We start from the raw sequence: 20,599 nt of genomic DNA on the forward strand, positions 1-20,599 counted from the left end.
CGGGGCCCTGCAGAGCAGCCTGGGAGCCGACGCCGGGGGACCAGCCGCAAACCACCGTACTTACCACGAGTAGGGCTGTGGGGGCTTCCTTCCTCCAAATCAACATTTATTTGTATTAATTTATTTCTTTTTAAAGACGTTATTTTTTTTCAAGTAACCTCTACACCCAGCCTGGGGCTCAAACCCACAACCCTGAGATCAGGAGCTGCGTGCTGAGCCAGCCAGGCGCCCCAGCTTTTACGACCATTCTAAAAACAAGGTGGCTTTTGCTTTGGCAGAGCACCCCGCACCTCCTCTCACAGCTCACCAAGGAAGAGCGCAAAGGCCTTTGCCCAGGGAGGAAGCGATCACCGCACACAAGAAAACGGGAGGAAGGCAAAGCCACTTGCCGTGGGGCACACTTCCTGGGTGACCAAACAGCCCGATCCCAGGCTGCCTTTCAGATGAGTGCAGGTGGGACTAGACCTGTGGCTCTTGGCTCTAGTGGACTCAGCGCCCTTCAACACAAGTATCCGTGATGCACCTTTATCCTGAAATGGAGTCCATACACCTGACTTCCAAATATACATAATGCTCCAACATAAAGCATGAAGAAAAGGAAAATCTTTTATAATAAAATTCTATGATTTCAGTATGTAGCTGCTCAGGGCCTACTACTCCAGAGGGTTAGAAACACCCTCACAGGGGCGCCTGGGTGGCTCAGTCGTTAAGCGTCTGCCTTCGGCTCAGGTCATGATCCCAGGGTCCTGGGATGGAGTCCCGCATCGGGCTCCCTGCTCCGCGGGAAGCCTGCTTCTCCCTCTCCCACTCCCCCTGCTTGTGTTCCCTCTCTCGCTGTGTCTCTCTCTGTCAAATAAATAAATAAAATCTTTAAAAAAAAAAAAAAAAGAAACACCCTCACAAATGACAACGTCCCGTGAGGTGCCTCCCCGCCCATCACGACCTCCCCTGGCCACACAGACCTCTAACAGACCTGCAGGGACGCCCCTCATCACTCACCTCTCAATCTGGGAAAGATATTTGGTCTGAAAGATGCCCCGGGTCTTCAGTGTCTCAGAGATCTGCCCTCGGAAGAGGAACCCCTTCTTGGTGAAGTCGATCAAGATGTTGCGGACGATCTCACCCAGGTACATACCGCTAATCATCTTCTCAAACCTGAACCAAGAGCAGGGGCTGGTGTCTACGTGAAGCCTTTGGTCTCCCAGTAGCCCCGCGGGGGCATCACCAGCCTGCACACCCAGCCCTGTGCTCTCAGCAGAGGCAGAGGGAGGCCAGAAGGGCTAAGGGATCCTCAACCCTCCCCAGGATCAGAACCGAAATCACCAGCACTCACATCTAACTGCTGGGCCATCTCCCTCCTGCCATTGCCCAGCAGAACCCCACTCCGGCTCTCAGCTCAAAATTCTCCTCCAAGAGGCCTGTCCTTCTCCCCCCGACTGGGTTCTATCTGCCTGTCTCAGGCTCCCATACATCCTCCCTTCCCCGTCACAAGGCCCACAGGCACGCTGCCTCTCCAGCAGAAGCCTGGAGACTGGAACCAGTGTCCTGCTCAGCTTTGAGGCCCAGGGTCTGCACAGCCCAGCGCTAGGCTCTCAGTCAAATGCTCAATAAATATATGCATAATAAGCAAACAACCGGTCTGAGTCTTAAAGGGACAAGAAGACAAGGAGGGCAAAATTCCCACTAGATTTCTGGAAGGTTTTGAAAAAGCCCAGAGTGCTGGTCAAGCCCCCAGCACGGGGAGGAAGCCACCCAGGCTGGAGGGTTCGGGCAGCTGCCGTGCTCTGGAGGGCAACCTGTTCTGGGCCTTCTGACTCCTGCCCTCGCCATGCTCAAGTCTCAGTGTCCCCAGGCTGGGAAGAGTCCACTGGACACTCCAGAGGATGTCAGGCGCGCCACAGAAAAAACCCATGAGACTGCACTATTATTATCAGTCCTCATCCAGTCCCTCTCACACCGTGAAGGACACCAGCTGAGTGCGGTGCTGAAGGGGCTCTAACCCCCTCCTCCACCTGCTACCTCCCTGCCAACCAAGGCGGTCTATGGTAGGCAATAGGAGCTAGAATTGAGTGACACTGATCTTCGCTATGTCATTTTATGATTATCATCTATTTACGATAATACTGGTTTCCCCTTTTTTCTCCCTTGTTAAATTTAAGTGAAAAATAGAAGCTGACTTAAAGAAAACCATTAAGTAAATAACAGCACAGGTGTCTCTAGAAAAGGCAAAAATCTTGAGGGCGGCTGGGAAACAAGTCTTATTTGGGAGGTGCCATCCCCCCCACTGCTTCTTCCTGCTCCTGGGGACACGGCTCGGACAAACCCATCCCGGCAACGGCAGAGGATGACCTGCGTCCTGGGAGCCCGAGACAAGGAGTCCTCGGTCTGTCTGCAGGGAGGACAGACACTGCTTCTCAGGCAGGATGTCTGGGACCCAGGCTCCCACCAGCCATGAGGCGATGCAGGAGGCTGGGGAACGACGAACAGAAGCCCCCACTGGCCACATCCTAATTCACCGTGCCCTTTGACAACTGCAGGTCAAGTGCGCTTTACTTCCACCAAACAAAACAAAAACCTGCTGACCAAAGGTTTCTATTAGTCTGATGGGGAAGAAGTACAGAGCACTGGAGACCAGAATGTTCCAGAATGAACACGGTCACTGAGGGAAGTGGTGTGGCCGCTGCCACCCTATCCTCTGGGCAGACTCCCGGCAGAGGAGGCACCTGGCCAGGACATCAACCTGGCCGACGGGTACCATCCTCCTGGCTCTCTGCTCTCCTTGAGCCAAAAGCAAAGGTCAGGAGGGAATCTGAGGGGCTAGTCTCTAAGCCTCTGTCTAGACTCCACTCCTACTAGAAACTTCTGCTTTAACAGGCAGAACACAGCCTTCCACCCTCACCGTCCTGGCTCCCGCATGTGTCCTCCTCCACTAAGCAGTTACCTTTGCTTCCCAGCGTTTAGAGAATATTCATCCACCAGTCTGTCATAGATTGTTCTGATATCATCTAGACACCCGTTGTCCCCGAAGGCACCCCACTCCATGTTGATGCACATGCGCCCGTCATTCCCCTCCAGCATCTCGACATTCTTCATTTCTTCCATGTAGCAGGCATTGCTGCCGGTCCCTGCAACACACGAGGAGGGCAATGAACGGCCGAGCCGTGGGGCCTGGGGCTGCAGGGAGGGCCTGGGGCCGGGGACTCCACAGAGAGGGGGTACATTTCTGAGATGAATAAAGCAACAGCTTTGCTTTCCTACTGTTTCCCAGGAAAACCTCGAAACAGAAAAGGAGAGTCAGAGTTAAACTACGCAGAGAGCATCTGATTCACTTACTTTATACCAGGACGTCAATATCGAGAGCCTCGAGTGTGTACCTGCCCAGGCAGGGCTCTGTTTATTTTTATAGAAGACGGTCTGACAACAAAGAGATATGTCTTCAATGGCAAAAGTTTAGGCAACATTCAGATTGGAAGGATATTTCTCTCTCTCTCTCTCTGCACACACACACGCGCGTATCTATAAAATACTACATTGGGGGGTCGTCTACCATCACACCATGGATGTCCACTTATCTTTACGGATCAAACATGGTCATGGACTATGCCGGCCCAGTCCACTCTCCCATGTGTTTCAGAATGAAGCCCACAGCTAGTTCAGGGACGGCCCGTGTCCCCAGCATGTCAGTGGCGCCTTTCCAAAGGTGATGGTGCCTCGTCATTTTGATGTCACCGCCCTCTTTGAAAACCTGATGATTCTCCTTGGACGCACACACTGCACACGCACAGTCTGACATACAGTTCCCAGAGGCTCAGGAGCCTGGGCTCTCCATCCCTGAACTGCCCAGGCTGGGGCCCCGCAGGGACTGGGGTGGAACCACCAGTGGTTTGCTGTTCTCGTCCCTGAGGAGCTGAGTACAGAAACTGAGAGGAAGCGTATAGAACGTTCACAGCAGTTTCTGTCGCCATGACATCCAAGCCCATGGTCGTCGGCCTTGTCTCAGTAAGTGGCCTAGAAAATGTAAAACCAACCAACTAACCAACCAAGGAATACTTCACCCAGATATTTTAATCTGCACCCCAGTCACCTGGGGAGCTTATTAAGATGCAGGTTCTGATTTGGAAGATCGGGGGTGGGGCCTGAGACTCTGCATTTCTAACACGCCGGTTACACTCCGCGTAACCAGGCCCCAGAGCACCACCAGCCCAGCCTCGGTGGGATGCAGGCGGACTTTCAGCCCCCTTGGGGGACACAAGGCAATCCCCACTGGCCTGACCAAAAGGGCTTGTTTTCGTTCCCTTTAAAGAAACTTCCATAGAATTCACAGGCGCTTCTCCCTGTGTCACTGGATTGCTTGGGGTTTTTGTTTTCTCAGCTCCCTTTCATCCCAAAGTGCGAAACTGAGAGAAGAGGAGCCCCAGAAACGGCCAGGGGTGCACAGAAAACCAAAACATAGAAATCATACTTTTTGCCAATGGGCGCTGGGACCAAAGAGATGGATGGATGGAAGAAGGAGAAAGTGGGTGTGAGTGCAGCCGGGGCTGGGACAATGTCCGCCCCACTCGCTCACTCTTCACCTGGTGCCAGGTGCCAGGAACGGCTAATCAGGCGGCCCTGAACTGGGCAGGAAGGCCAGACCCAGCCCCGTGGGGAATGTGCTTTGTCACTCTGGATTTGCATGTCACACCTAAGCCCATTCATAAGCAGAGGTGCAGGGGCTGGGTGGGGACAGAAAGCTTTGCAAAAGAAAGGAAGAAACAAAACAGCCCCTGAGTCAAGCCCCAAAAACCTTACACTTGCAGCTGCTCCCCAGTTTTCAGAACTTCCTCAGGAGCCAAAAATGGCTTCACAAATGAAAAGGTCTCCCGAGCACCAGGAAGGCCGCCTTCAGGGGCCTTATCCCCATCTCCCAGACACTTAGCAAAGGGTCTGCCCAGCAGGGCTACCAGCCCTCCTCATCCAGGTAGGGCCTGCAGAGGTTGGCCACGAAACAGGGCCTTCTCCCAGCATCCTGACACCAGGAGCAGGCTCAGTGGGACAAATGGTCTTCTCACAGCCCGAATTGATGTGCTTCAGGAATGACGTGCTCTCAAGTCCAGACCCCTCATGTGTCTGGACCATAAGGGAACCCGCAGAGCCAACCTCTCTGCGACCCACTGAAGTGGCTGGGATTGCTCAGAGACGGTGGCTGCCAGAGGCAAAATGGTGCCCAAGACTAGTCTCTGGCCCTTGCCCACAGTCAGGGGAGAAGGAGAGCTCTGTTGCCTTCCCAATCGCAGGCTCCCACCCCTCAACACCTGCCTGGTGGCCCTCCCTATAAGCCCAGTAGTTGCCCTGATGGCCAAGCCGGCCCCAGGTACTCCCACCCTGTCCACCCAAGCCGTGTGAGCCATCTGGGGCCTCATCCAGGACAGCTCCGTTTTGACAAGTTAGTCACGAGCCTTGGGGTGAGTGTTGGGGAGCAGAAAGTCCCCTGACAGCTCTGCAACCTCGGTCCAAACTCTGGAGGCAGTAAGGGGACAATAGGGACAGATACAGTGTCCCTCACAGAGGACTGAGCTGCCGGCTCATGGCCCCACAGAACAGGAAAACGCCAAAGAGACAGACGTTCCAGGACACCCACCTACGATGAGTCCAACCTCGCAGGTAGGCTCCTCGTAAGCACAGGTCATCATGGTGCCCACCGTGTCATTGACCACAGCCACCACGTCCAGGTCAAATTCCTTGGGGAAGAAAGGGACACAGCTTTAGGGGAGGGACAGCGCTGCCTGATGCCTCATCTGAAATAGTTTCCTTACCAGCCGTTAAAAAGGTAGTAAAATATTCCTTCACTGACTAACCACCTACTATTAATGATGCATCTGACACTGGAGATCTAAAGAAAGGAAGCATTCTACCCATTTCACAGATGATGCTGAGTACCAGAGAGGCAGCCTGGAGGGAACTGTTGAATGGAGAAAAGACGAGGGACTGTGGCCAAACAGCTCTCTCTCTGAGGAGTTCAGAGTGTTACAGTCTTCCAGAAGGCAAAACGGAACTACCAAAGCCACTCCTCAGAATCTGTCCTTCTGAAATAGCCATGCAGGTACACAAAGATACCTACTGCATGCATGGTTTGCAGGGACCAGGAAGAGAAACAACCCAAATACAGATCAAAAGGGGCGATGTAAGACACGGGTTCGTACGTGTGTTGGTCTCTGCACAGAACGTAGGTTGGAAGAATGCTAACATGAAGAGCAGGGACACGGGCAAAAGTAGGTCAGCGGGTTTCTTTCCAACGGATGTAAGTTGTCTCGCGTACTCTGCCGAGTGCAACCAATCCCTCTTTCAAAAACCCATTCACGTCAGCCTTCCCCACTGCCTGTGTATTTGGCTGCTCTTCTGAACTAGAGGCATTTGAACTTTTTTTTTTTTTAACTAATTCCCTCATTGATAAGTCAAGTAAAATCTTTCGAATTTTCCATTTTATATTTTGTCAATGTCCTCCAGCCAAAGACCACCAGAAACACACCTGTAGTCAAACAGAGCTGGTAACAGGGACTGGGTGCCACACGGGCGACATATCTTGTGGGGCATCTCGGAACGGGTTAGAAAGCACCCACTCCAGGATTTGAGCCTGGGTTGGGGGTTTCGGGGGGCGCTCAGAGTGGGGCTTGCTCTGGCCTGGAGGCTGTCCGGAAGCAGGGCAATCCTGAGCGTGTGCTGAGTGCTGACGGGAGTACAGACTGGGCTCCTTCTTGTCCAATTCCATCAGTTGCGGAGTGACACTGCATGTTCAATAGGGGGCCACCAAGGCTGACAGCGCCAGGCCGTGCCTGGCTGCCGGGGGCTGCTTTTCTCTTTTTCAAGCTGTCAGGGAGTCCTGATTTTACCTTTCTTAAACCATCCTTTAACAACACAAAACTGTTCACCTCCGTTTTACTGCTGACGGTGTAGGGAACCCTCTTACCCAGGTCACGCACGCTTCTGTATTGTTTGAATTCTTTACGACCCAGCAAGGACAATTTTTATAACCCCCCGAACAGTGAAGATTTTTAAAAACATCCTTTTAATAGTTACCTCTCTCCTTTTTATTGCTTCCCTTAGTAATGTTGCTACATCGTGCCCCACGCAGTCGGTTGCCTTAAAACCCTTTGTCCAGGTGATCAAGATTCCCTGAAAGAGCAAAGGCACCAGGAGAGTCCTGTGTAATCAACCCTTCTGGTGAGAATATAACATTTCACTCTCTCCTTCCTGAGTAAATATCTGCTGAGAATTTACAGGGAGACTAGGTTAGAGCATCTGAGGCTCAAAGCAGTAACACAGAAGGAGCCCTCCACGGGCCCGCCCCCTCATAACCGTTCCCCACGGCAGTCTGGTCCATAATGCCCATTTCACAGATGGAGAAACTGAGGCATAGGAGGATAATGGTGGGGCCCCTGGTATAACCAACTAGTTCCCCTAAAGAACAGTCTGCCAACAACATAAATGGAGAAATGCAAATTTTTAGTAACACTGTTCCTGCCTAAAGTGAACTTTTGGTTTGAATGAAGTTGAGCATTTGCTGGGTGTGTACTCAACTACGATGAATACAGGTGACGGTGTAAGTGAACTCCTTAAACAATGCAGACCTTTAAAAACTGCAAAACGCAAGTTTATATGGCTCTAACTGCTGAGATATAAAAGGGCTTAAGAGGAAAAAGCCCCGTCAGCACAGTGAGTTGATTAACTGGCTTCCAGAAGCAGGTGGCCCAACCTAGCCTCCCTAGTGCTGCCCATCATTTGCCTTAAACCCCAAGGTTCCGTGTGATCTGATGCTACTCCGGGGCCCCTCCCCGGCCACACCCCCACCTGGGACACAAGGAGGCACTCGTGACTCCTCCAGCATGACAGGCTCCATCTCGCCTCTATGACTCTGCACAATCAGCTCCCTCTGCCGGGGTACCCCCTACCCCACCTGCCACCAATAGCCCTCAGCCCAGTGCTGAGCTGTGGGTGTGAGGCTGGGATCCTCTGTTAGACTGTCGGCCTCCTGAGGACAGGAACTGTCACCTTCCGCTCTGTACCCTGCACTTAGTACTTGGCAGGTGCTTGAGCCCTGACCCTGGACCCTGTTTCATTCCACTTATCGAACATTTATTAAGTATCTCCTCTGATATAACTCTGTGCTAGGGCATGGTGGGGGGGTGGGGGAACACAGGCCCTTGCTCAAGGAGCACCTGACATAGCAGAGAAGAAAGACACAATCACTAATAATTACGAAAAAAGTGCTATAACATTTAAAGAAGAGGGAACACTGAGGAGGGTGAGATACTTTTGCCCAGGGAATGAGGAGGCTTCCAGGAAGAGGTGGGTGCGTCAAGTGATAAAAAACGAATAGAGAAGGGTCTTAAGACGAACTGGAGGGCATGACATAAAGCCTGGGTCAACCCACTGTGACGTGTGAGCCGTTTCCTACATCGAGGGGCCAAGTGAGCCTGGAGGAAGCCCCAAGGCCAGCCCTGCCCCGTGGCTAGAAGAAAGAGACTTACCGCATCCAGGCTCGTCTGCTTGCAGGGGAATGAGAACGTGAAGCCCAGAGGCATTTTGGGGCCTTTGATCCCCATGTAGTCCAGGAAGTCAGAGATGCAGGAGACGATGTGGTCAAACAGCTGTAGGAGAAAAGAAGGGATTACCCGTGCTCTCTGGCTTCCTGCTTCAGTGCACGCATACAAGTGCACGATTCCATGCATACACACACACACACACACACACGCACGCACGCACACACACGCACCAACACATGCCGGGCAAGTACCCCCCGGGAACTCTGCAGCCCCCCGAGCATCGGAAGCCCAGCATTGCTTAAGGTGCCTGATGCTTTCAGGCCACAAGGACACGACGGCAGAGCTGCGTGCACCCCGTGGCAGGTTTGGGGGGGACCATCGATGCCACTGGACATGTGACACACATGGGCCATCATGGTAGAAAAGCCAAACTGTCTCACCTCTTCCCCGGTGCCCTGCATGATTTCAATGGGAATGGCATAGATCTTGTTGTGCATTTCCACCGTTCTCTTTTTCCCACTGCGGATTTTCACCAGCAGGACACGGAAATTTGTTCCTCCAAGATCAAGCGCCAAGAAGTCACCATGCTCTATTAGAGTCAAGAACATAAAGAACATCAAAAACAGCTAAGTGCCTCTTGGCAGCCGGTAACCCCAAGACTCGAGCCCCCATATTAAATACAGGGGAGAAGCTCCAGCTTCTGCTGCCTCCAGCACACTGCTCAGGCTCGGGGAGAGTGGGCACAAACTCACTGACCACCACGACCTTCAAGCCACACTAGAAGGACAAAAGACCCATGGATGAACCACCTGTCACAATAAACAAACAAAATTCTCCAGGGTTATAAAAAGCATGGCAACAGTGACCCGATTTTAGGGGAAGCCCTCACAAAAATTAGTCATTTATGTCAATGTGTAGAGTGTGTGTAAAAATGTGCACAGTCATTCTCTTCCCTGTACTTTTCCTCTGCAAAGTGACTCTGCAGTTCTTCCCATCAAAAGATGGAGTCTATTTCTCCTCCCCTTGGCTCCAGCCCAGCCTTATGACTCGCTTTGGCCGACAGAGTGTGGCAGAAGCAGAGCTGAGCCTGTCCCAGCCTAGGCCTCCAAGAGGCTTTGAAGTCCTTCCTCTCTTTCATGGACCCTGGCGCTACCACGTGGACGAGCCCGGCGGCCTGCTGGAGGATGAGACGCACGGCCAGGCACTCTTGCACCCTTGCTGAGTGCCGACTGCTGGACGTGTGAGCGGGGCCTCCGAGCTGACCCACCAGCGACTGCAGACTCGTGAATGCGTCCAGCAGAGACCAGCTGAGCCGGGCCCAGAGGAGCATTAAGAGGTGGTTGCTGTTTTAAGCCACCAGGCTTGAGGGTGGTTTTGAATGCAAGGATATAAAACGATCATAAGTAACTGACACATGGGACCTAATTCATATCACAAATCTGATTTTAAGGGCCCAGCAGAGAAGCCCCTCGGCGTCTCCAGAGCGCTCAGCAAGGTCAGCATTAAGGGTTGGATTCTGTTCTCCAATCTGCCTGGAGCCCCAGGCCCCTGTCTGCTTGCTGCACACCATGTCAGGACTTAGGAAGGGCGCACTGGGTAACTATCCTTCTGCTGGTGAATCTGTGAGAGAACTTGCCGCAATCCCAGTGTTGTGGGACCGGCCCAGTTTCACTGTTTTAAGCACACTTTCTGATTCAGAGCAGGACTGTGGTTTTAGAGATGCTGCTTGCCTGGGAGGCCAGATCCAGGGCAAGTCAAGGGCCCTGAGTCACACATGGGGCAAGTCAGTGGTAAAAATGGAAAGCAGAGGGTTTTGAATGCATTCCTACTGCTTGCTAAAATAAACTCATCCACGGGAGATGCGATTTCCCTGCAGCCCCACTTGGTCCCTGGTGGGAGAAGCAGGAGGGGTGTGTCAGCCCCCAGCAGAGGCCCTCACCGGTCCCATCTGGAGTGCTCCGGACAAAGGAGGGCAGCATCTTGACCACGGCCTTCTCGTGCGTCTGCTTCCTCAGGCCCATATCCATCTCAGCCCGCATTCTCTTCTTCACCTCCAGCAGCATGTCCTTGGTGAGGCGGAAGTGGGCCAGGGTCTCCTCGATCTGTCGGTGCTGCTCGGCCAGGCGGTAGGCCACCGCGGTGACCATGGCAGCCCCCTTGCCGCTGCCGCTCTCCGAGAGGAGGAAACGCACATCGGAGTCGGGCACCAAGCGCCTCAGAGTCTTGTGGAAACGCCGGGAAAACCTGGGGTGGGGGGGCGGGGAGCAGGCCACAAGAGTTAGACTAGAGCCATCTGTCGGGGAGCTCTGGTTCCCCTTTCTTTTCCCACACCTGAATTCCATGTTCTAGACCTGATTTTCTCGTCACCCAGGTCATACACGAGCACTGGAGAAAAGCTGGCAGATGCAGACAAGTAAAAAGGAAAAATGCAAGTAGCCCAGGGTCACACACATTATGACATGAGTGTCAAATACAGAAAATTCAGGGTCCAAAAAGGGTTCTGTCCTCCACCATGGCACGGAGCTAACAGCACAGTGATGTCCGGAGCCCGGCGTTTGGAAGTGAGACAGATCAGGAGACAGGGACGAGCTCTGCCACCCCCATCAGGTGACCTTGGGCCTGTGACTTAACCTTGGAGTCCACGAGGATTGACAGTACCTGGCAGAGAGCGGGGCGGTGAGAACTAAACAAGTTCGTCAATTGCTTTGATTGGTTACTAGCTCCGTAAATAATCACTCTTGTTTTTTATTTTCACTTGCCCATTCCTTCCGCCCCCAAGAGTCGGGACATTCTTTATTGGCTAGAAGAGGACTTTAGGACTCAGTGAGACACAGAACCTCCTCAAAGTTTATGGTCTGTCGTAAGTATGGAAGGCTGCCTGCCAAAGGAAACAGGGAAACCAGAACCCCAAAATATCAACAGTGACCAATACCAAGGGGTAGGATGAAAAACCACTTCTGTTCTCTTTGTAATTTTTTGAACTATCTGAAGTTCCTACACCAAATACATGTGACTTCTGAACTAGAACACATTTAATCAAAGTTATTTGTTTGACATGTGATCTTGTAGATCTTGTAGGGTTCAGGAGGTGGCTGGTGGTGACTGGTCGCACAACGGCGTGAATATGCTTACCACCACTGAACTGTATACTCAAAAATGGTTAGGACAGAAAATTCTATAGTGTGTATTTTACCACAATTAAAAAAATTTTTAATGTGATGTTGCAAATCCCTTTCTTGTCTAAACATTTGCCAAGAAACCACCCATCCCTCAAAAAGATAGCCAGTTTCATTATCAAAAATTTTACAAATACTGGGGCACCTGGGTGGCTCAGTCGGTTAAGCGTCTGCCTTCGGCTCAGGTCATGATCCCAGGGGTCCTGGGATTGAGCCCCATGTCGGGCTCCTTGCTCAGCGGGAAGCCTGCTTCTCCTTCTCCCTCTGCCTCTGCCCCCTACTTGTGCTCACTCTCTCTCTCAAATAAATAAAATCTTAAAAAAAAAATTACAAATACTTTAAAAATACAAAGAGAGAAAACTATGAACCTAACAGATAACGGCATGTAATGAGCTCAAACCCTACCCGCTCAGTAACAGAACGGTTTCCACTTAAGTCAACATTCACTTAACTGTCTCTGGAACTGGCTGTGAAGGTACCACAGGACCATTTCACATGCACTTTGTACACAGAGTGGCAAAGTATCTGAGGTCTTGTGCAAAAAATCACACCACAGGCAGCTACTGTTAATAGTATATAAAGACTCAGAATTTCATCTTTAAAACTGCACAAGCCATGTTCTCGGTACCACAAAAGGCTTTTGCAGCTAGGGAGTTCGACACACAAGAAGGCAGCATGGTAAGGAGCCCCTCATCACCGACGGGGACCACTGACAACTTGTATGTCCCTCCCGCTCTCAGATGCAAAGCATCAACAAGCTGCCTTGTTTTAAAAAAAGGCACGTCTGAGGGTTGGGGGGCTCTTCACAGGAGCTTCTAAAACAAGAATGTGGGCGTCGCACCTATGACCCAAACTATAGTTAGGATGAAGGTCTCTGATGAAATATGAGTAAGCAAGAGAATTTAAGATACAGACATATTCCACCCAGTGTTCCTGGCAGCCACAGAAATCTCTAACAAGACCTAAGAAATCAGGGGGAAATGAGTACAGAAGCAACACCAGGAGAACTGGCTGAGGGTCGGGTACTTCTCAAGTGGGCAATTCTGACCTTTCTGCCCAGAGCCACGTATTGTCTCGTACGCCAGAAACCTCCACTGGGTGCAAGAGTCTGACCTTTGGGGGAAGTCCTTAGCCTAGACGGGCACTGAGTGCCAATGACAGCGAAGGGCAGACTCACTGTGGGTGCGTCTTGTAAAGAGACCCGTCGACACCAACCGTGGTCCGCAGCCTGGGTGTGCCCTTGTTATCTCGAAGGCGGTTCAAGATGGCGCCCAGCGTTGCAGCCACCAGGTTGGCAGAGCGAAATGAGACAATGGTACACACGTGCTGGACTGAAATACAGTCGTCATCGGATGGCTCCACTCCCAGGCGGGTCAGGATTTCTTTGGCATTGTGGAGGCCTTCCTTATTCCTGTGAGGTTAGAGGCCAGTAACTGTGAGTTAAGGACCACACTGGGCGGTGCAAAGCACTGAGGGTCCAGAGTCCACACCCATTCACCACGGGTGAATGACAGGGGATGAAGACAGCCAAGTGCCTGAGAAGAACACACGAAGGAGTCTCCTCCGTAAGAAATACCAGGTAATAAGAGAAAAAACTGTACCGGGCTGGGTTATGACACGCCAGGGACAGGGAGAGAAGGGAGGTGAGACGTCGCTGCCTCCACCCCAGAGCTTCGTGCTCCAGAGACGCAGACAAATCTCCTGCTCTTGAGGTCTGTGAGTTGTCCTGGGATGCTTACACACCTTTCCTTGAGGTTTTCTAGGAAAATTTCAATTTTCTGCATACCTGTTTTGTGTATCTTTTGTTAGATTCATCCCGAAGTACTTCAGGATTTTGTTACTATTACAGATGGTACAGTATAGATGGCATGTTTTCATATATATATATATATTCCTTTTTTTTCACCTTCATGTACCATAGTAACATAAGATGTTAACTAACAATGGGGAAAATGGAGTCAGCGATACACAGGGAACACTCTGCACCATCTCTGCAATTTTTCTGTAAGTCTAAAAATATTCTAAACTAAAAGGCTTATTTAAAAGCATACATATTTTAATTATTGCCAATATACATACAGAAATACAGTTGACTTTTGTATCTTATCTCCAGGCAACTCCCTAACCTCTCGTTATTCTATTCACTTCTCTAGATATTTCTGGTGTCCCACACAGACAATTAACATCTGCAAATAATGATAATTTTACTTCCTCTTTTTTTTTTCCTGCTGATTTTAAAGAGAACACTTTGAACGTCTGCCTTGGTAGGATGCTCAGGTTTCGCTGAGACAGCCCTTAAGACAATATATATGTTTTCTTGAGCTAGTTCAAGTGGGCTTTTGCTTCTTGGTAACCAAAGAGCCAACACCAGAAGAGGCCAAAAGGAAGGTAGGCATTTCTTGACTCTGTGAATGACTGTGAAGACATGTCAGGAGGCTCTTGCCCCCTCCCTCCCCAGTAGCGAGCCGGGAGGCTTGAGAAAAGAGACGGCTGGAAACTGGGTATCATGGCGCCCTGCCGACAGTCGCTCTGCCCCAATAGCTCCTGAAGGAGAGTGATCCGAGGGTAAATGCCCAGGGATGTGACAGAGGAGTGAGTCCACATAAACCCCTTCCAATTCCCACAGCCGCCTCCTCTAACTGCAGCCCGCTGACCTGCATCTGCTCCCAGGAGCCTGAGCTAGGAAGCCGCCGGCTCGTTGTGAGTCTCCAGCACACAGCAGGGCAGTGGGAACGACAGCTTCGGGCAGAGATGAAAGGACATCTCTAGCACCCAGCGAGCCCTATCTTTCGGCAGGTGGCCTCGCATGGCTGCATGTCTCCGAACCAGGAACAGAGCCTGGTGGTCCACGGAGGCCAGCCACAAGACGGGAGTCCTTCAGACTCAGAGGTGCCCAACCATGTCAAACTGCCCTGGGACCACGTTTACCCTCTTCCCTCTCAGGGTGCAGGCCCGCAAGTCACAGCTGAGCCAGAGAAGTCTGGGTTTCTCATGGTGAGGCCGGAAGGCAGCAGTCAGATGGCTGGCTGGACTGTCCTCCCCTGTCTATCTGCCCTGTCTCAGCTGTTAACCAACATTTCTCAAACTTGTGCCAGGGAACACATCTGGCTGTTAACAGGTGAGAGAATGGGGGGCAGGCAGTGGGGAGGGCATTCCAGGCACCAAAGAAGTTTGGGAAACTGGAGCATCTGGGTGGCTCAGTCAGTTAAGCGTCCAACTCTTGATTTCTGCTCAGGCCATGATGTCAGGGTCATGGGACTGAGCCTCAAGTCAGGCTACACACTGGACATGGAGCCTGCTTGGCTGCTTGGGATTCTCTCCCTCATCCCCGCCACCCCCTGCTCACATACATGCTCTCATTTGCGTGCTCTCTCTCTCTCTCTCTCTCTAGGGAAAAAAAAAAAAAAGGAGTTTGGGAAATTATAAGCTAACCAAAGTGAACTGGGTTTTCTTTAATATGGTAATGAATACTATAAATCTCTCAATGGAGAATAAATATGCACTATTTCCCAATCCTGTTAGCCACAGAACCCTTTCTTCAGGGAACACCCAAGTATCATGAGGTCACCAGGGGTCCCTGGAACAGAGTCTGGAGAAGGTCCTCATATGGCCCAGGGGGCTTCCGAGCCCAGGCCCCAGGCTCAGTGAGCTCCTCATTCACCGCTAGAATCATCGACTCCCTGGACTCTAATCTCCCCCGTGTGCGTGGGCAGGCAGGGGTGGGGGTGGAGTGAAGGAAAAGAGAAAGCCCCAAGGGACAGCACCTACTTCTCAATGGCTGACACATCGCTGGTCTTGAACTTCCCCCTGGTGAGCAGCTCCGGGGTGATCCGCCCTTCAAATAAGAGGCTCTCCTTGGCCATCTTGACCAGGATCAGTCGCACCAGCTCTCCCAAGTACATGCCACTGACCATCTTCTCAAACCTGCGGGAGAAAAGCAGGTGGCACTTGTCAGGTCCTTCCTACGTTCGTACCCCTGGGGCGGCTCATGAGGAGTAAGACAGACAGACAGGCAGAAGGGAGAAGAAGGCATCGCCTTGTCCTCCCAAGCTCATGGTCTCACCGGCAGGCAAAACCGCACACCTGTGCCACTAAATGATGAGAAGACAGCAATGGGGGAGGGGGCGTCTCCTCCAGACCCCACACCCATCGCCGGGTGGGCAAAGGAGGTAAGCACCTTAGGGCACAGGGCCAGGCAGGGAAGGCTGCCTGGAGGTGAGACTGGGGATGACGAGGAGGCCCCCAGACAGAAATGCAGAATATGATCATTTCTTACAAGACACTACACTATGCTTTTTTAAGGGGCTTTCCTATCCATCCCTCCAGCAGGGAGGTCCCCAAGTCCTGCGAGAGGAGGTGGCTGGGAAGTATTCTCTCCATTTCCCAGCTCACAAAGGGTAAATGCCTTCTTGGAGGGAAGCCTGAGTAGATGATGGGGCTGAAACACAGCCATTCCCCATGGGACCCCCGTCGCTGGCCACCTCCCAGGCATCCATGTTCTCCTTCTCTGGCCAAAAGGACCAAGAATTTGCTTTGGGGAGCCCACTCCTCCCCCACTGACTTCACCCTCAATCCCAGGGGAGGGCTCTGAGTAGCTCATGTGCAGGCGCAGGCCAATCCCCGAGCGCCTCCTCTCTCTAGCCTCCCGGGGAGGCGTGGGCTCTGGAACCGCAGCAGCCAGTTTGAGGCCAACGCTGCAGGAGAGAGACGACCACGAACCAGGGCTCCGTGCCCCCTCTGAGCCAGATTCAGGCCCCGCATGCTGGCTGAGCAGGGGCCAGGAGGGAGCCCCGAGGGGGACAGATCAAAGCAGCAGGCCCTCATCCAGGAGCCCAGCTGGAACCCCAGAGCTGCCCGTGACACAGCAGAACAACCTGTTCCATTCAGAGCCAGGCCCAGGAGCCAAGGCTGCTGCTGGGACCTGAGCACCTGGCCCCTCCCTTGCCCCAACACGGGCACAGAGAAACACGGTTCTCCTTGTTCCCGCTCCTGACAGGACCGGACACAATCGACCCAGCCACAACTGTGTCGGGGATCCCTGGCAGAAGAGTGCCTCTCTGAGTCCCAGCCACTCAGCCACCACCCCAAGGACCTGTGGGAACAGCCTCTGTGTAGCCCCGAGCTGGAATCTCGCAGCAGGTACAGAAGCCAGCCTGTCTGGGCTCCATGCCGGCTCTGCCCTTGCCGTGCTCCTTGCTCCCTGGTTTCCTCACCTGGGTAATGGGGAGAACGGCAGGGCCTGCTAATAAGGTTAATGTGCAGAGAATATGGGTTCACAGGGGTGACGCGCTACAATCTCAGCTCGTCATGAGTATGTGGCCTTGCTCTGCATCTCACGCTTTACTGAGCACTTCACGTGCTAACTTACTCCATCCTCATTGTAGCCTTATGAGGTGGACAATATCATTCTCCCCATTTCACAGAAGAGGAAACTGAGGCTCAGAGAGGTTATATCACTTGCCTGTGGTCACAGAGCTAATAGGCAGCAAATGCACACGTGGAACCAGTTAAGCCCCAGAGGCTGTGCTCCAAGCCCTGTGCCACTCTCCCTCTCTCGTGGGCACCGCCATTAAATGCGAGATGTTCCTGTCACGCTAGCAGCCACCTGGCCCCACCCCGACCCTGCCTCTGGCTGCCGTCATCAGCTCACTTCCTCCCTAGGCAGCCGGCCCCCACTGGGTGATGTGACAACAGGAAAGCTTCTTCCCCTTAGCAGGAGCTAAGATCAGCCTCCTGGCACCTTCTACCCACTGCTTCTCACTTTGCCCTCTGGAGGCACTCAAAATGATCTCCCTTTTCCACACGACATCTTTTACATGCATAGATCCCACCATCCCCTTTTCCTAGAACCCGTCAGAGCAGCAGAACGACGAAAAGTCACATCTGATGCGCCTCGCTCAGCCCAAGCCGGAGGCTCATGGACACTCCTTCTCCACCAACACACTTCCCTCTGCTCCTGGGAACCCAGCAAGTGGTGACCTGCCCGTCAGCAGTCGGATGTGCAGGTGACATCGTGGTGCCCGCCGGCAGGCACAGACAGGGCCGAGACCCACGGGGCCTGGGGACAGGCTGGGAGGGGCAGGGTGGGGTCATGTTCAGACAAGGGGAGCGAGGACTTGAATGCCAGTCGGGAGTGCCCCTGGCAGCCAGGGTGTGCTCGGACCGGCAGCCCAGGGACAGAGAGGTGGGAGAGGTCTGAGGCCATGCTAAGCGGGATTAGCAGTGGGCAGAGGTTCTGCAGAGCGGGCAGAGCGATGGGAAGAACAGATGTTTGGGGACGGACTTCACCGCCATTCAGGCCGAAGACCTCTCCAGGTCGAACCATCCTGCTGTCCTAGTCACTGCTACTGCTGTTTTGTGAGGCAAGTGTCTCCCTGCATTTTGAAGGATGTGATAAGGAATCACACATGGCAATAGGATTCAAAAGTCCAGACACGACATAGATGAAGAAGATCAAGAAGCCCAAGGAGACAGGAGGGGAGGAGAAAGAGAATTAAAAATGAAAGAAGATGGGACTAGAGTAGGATCTGGGTATGTGACCAGAATTTCAAAGGCCTAGAATACAAGGACAGTAGGGAGGAAGCTGAGTATCTGATCCCTTTTAGAGAGCGAGCTCCTAACTCTGGGCCGGGCTGGCGTTGCTGAATACTCGGAGCTGTCCCCTGCTATCCTGAAAGCGGCAGTCACCAGTGAAGGCAGGGGCCACAGAGCTACCGTGCTCATGCCCTTCCTGGCAACCGGATATAATCGGCCCGGGGTGACCGCACGCAAACTCCAGACAAAACGAATGAGTGGGTGTGTAGGGGTCGACAGCCCATCTGGGTACCAAGGGCCTTTGTGCAAATCCCACACACCTACATTTTCAACCCTGGCCACAAACTGTAATCACCTGGGGAGGTCTTAGGCTCCCAAGGACAGGTCCCAGCCCAGGCCCACTTAGAGTCAGACCTGCGAGGGAGGTGAGTAGGGCGAGGGGTGCCTGGCCAGCAGTATGTTTTTAAAAGGCCTTTATGCAATTCTGATATGCAATCAGGGATGAAAAGCCACTCCTCCAGACCCTTCTTGATAAATGTTTGTCCATAAATGATAAGAGATGACTCTTAGACATTCTAGAAGCTCATTCTAAAAACTCGAACTTTCAAGTGGGGCAGAAAACCCTAAACCTAAACCAGATCAAAGCTCAACAAAGAGTCTTGGGTCAGCTTGTCCTATCCCAGTGCCTTAATTTCCCCACCAGTCAAATGGAGCTAACACCCCTCCCTGACAAGGAGGACAAAATGGCTTTGAAGAACTTAGCATTGCACAGAAGACGACACAGGGAATCTCCAAAAGCTTAGGCAAGGAGCCTAGGAGAATAGCAAAAATTTGCTTTGACAAAAAAACTCTCTGACCAATAGCCTATTTCCAGGAATATGTGATGTAACTCAAGAATCTGTCACCTTTTCAGCATTGTTCTTAACAAGACCTGACCTCTGGTGATCAGTTCACAGGGAAACATACTAGAGAAGACGAACTTCACCTCACCCTTCACTCTTTCACCCATTCCCCTATTTATTTACCCACCCATCTGCTAGCCATCCAGCCACCTCCCATCCACCATCCATCCATCCATCCATCCCCAAGCCCCCATCCATTCATGCTCCATCCCCCCAACCTCTGTCTATCCATCCATCCCCCAACCCCCCATCCTCCATCCATTCATCCTCCATCCCCCATTCATCCATCCATCCATCTCCCCATCCCCCCCATCCTTCATCTATCCATCCCCATCCACCCATCCACCTCTCCATCACATCCCCCCTCCCTATCCACTATCTATCCATCCATCCATCTCTCTCCATGCATCCATCCAGCCACCACTCCAAAAGTGTTTAGTGCAAGGCAACTGTGAGCCTGGTTCACAGTTCAGCCTAGGGATATAGTTCAGCCCTTTAGAAAATTCAGAAATACTTCAAAATGGATGGCAGAGAAATCCAGGTTTCCATCCAAGCCACAGGGGATCCCCACACTGGGGCGAAGGATACAGACAAGGGCCTGGGTCCTATCTGCTCAGTCATCACAGGTAACTGGCCCTGCTCCACTGAGGAGGAGGCAGTTACCTGCCCTTCTCATTAAGTGACTGACAGTCACGACAGGTACCTAATCTCTTATCTGAAACCCCTGCGGTCACATATGCTTGGGAATGTGGAAATGCGAGGATTTTAGAGATGCAATATGATGCACATGCACATATTACAGAATATCCCCAGAGGTACCTGAAACAGCAGTACAATCAAGCACATCCGTAGCTCTCCAGTGAACCGTATGAGTAGGCACGGTAAATAGTTTCATGTCAGGTGGGGTCAGGTTTTAGTACTGCAAGTTAGGTGAATGGATTGGGGGAAAAAAAAAAAACCTTTGGCTGTCAGAGCTTTGGAACTGGCATCCTTTATCCCAAGCTGGTACCCCAGTCTCAGGATGCAAAGCAGATGTTCAACTCTGAGTCTAAGAACTTGACATTCTCTTACTGAGGAACCCAGTTTATTCACCACCACCATTCCCGGTGGAGGGAGGCTGGCCGTTTATGCGATTCCATTAACTCGGGTGGTGGAAAGCCCAATCATCCAGCCCGGGGTATGGAGATCTTTGGGTGATGGGTTTCAAAATGACAGATGAACTCCCATGTCTCCCTGGCACAAGATAAGGACTATTAAGCCAACAGGGTCAATGAACATCTCTCAGCACATCGACAGCATCCAACCCCAGGACGAAGCTGTTGGGAGCGCGATCAGAGAGAGCTAGCAGCCCACCGGCATCATAGAGAAATAGGAGCATGTGCTTCAGGAACTAAGTAGCTCTGAAATCAAGAAATGCCCACACTGCCCTGAATAATGTCACTCATACCTCTGCAGCCAGGAGCTC

The 20,599-nt window shown here is 52.2% G+C and overlaps 1 protein-coding gene across 1 annotated transcript in view; it reads right to left on the reverse strand.

The window, feature by feature from the left end:
- Positions 1 to 20,599, reverse strand: part of HK1 (hexokinase 1) — a 62,460-nt gene that overhangs the window by 2,683 nt on the left and 39,178 nt on the right. The window contains exons 8-16 of the mRNA XM_036113802.2: positions 15,467 to 15,622; positions 12,876 to 13,109; positions 10,462 to 10,766; positions 8,963 to 9,111; positions 8,508 to 8,627; positions 7,057 to 7,152; positions 5,621 to 5,720; positions 2,942 to 3,125; positions 1,000 to 1,155 (exon numbers count right to left, since the gene is read on the reverse strand). Coding sequence (XP_035969695.1) covers positions 1,000 to 1,155; positions 2,942 to 3,125; positions 5,621 to 5,720; positions 7,057 to 7,152; positions 8,508 to 8,627; positions 8,963 to 9,111; positions 10,462 to 10,766; positions 12,876 to 13,109; positions 15,467 to 15,622 — 1,500 coding nt within the window. The remainder of the gene's footprint in view (positions 1 to 999; positions 1,156 to 2,941; positions 3,126 to 5,620; positions 5,721 to 7,056; positions 7,153 to 8,507; positions 8,628 to 8,962; positions 9,112 to 10,461; positions 10,767 to 12,875; positions 13,110 to 15,466; positions 15,623 to 20,599) is intronic.

The sequence above is a fragment of the Halichoerus grypus genome, chromosome 7, assembly GCF_964656455.1.
Source record: "Halichoerus grypus chromosome 7, mHalGry1.hap1.1, whole genome shotgun sequence".
Classification (NCBI taxonomy): domain Eukaryota; kingdom Metazoa; phylum Chordata; class Mammalia; order Carnivora; family Phocidae; genus Halichoerus; species Halichoerus grypus.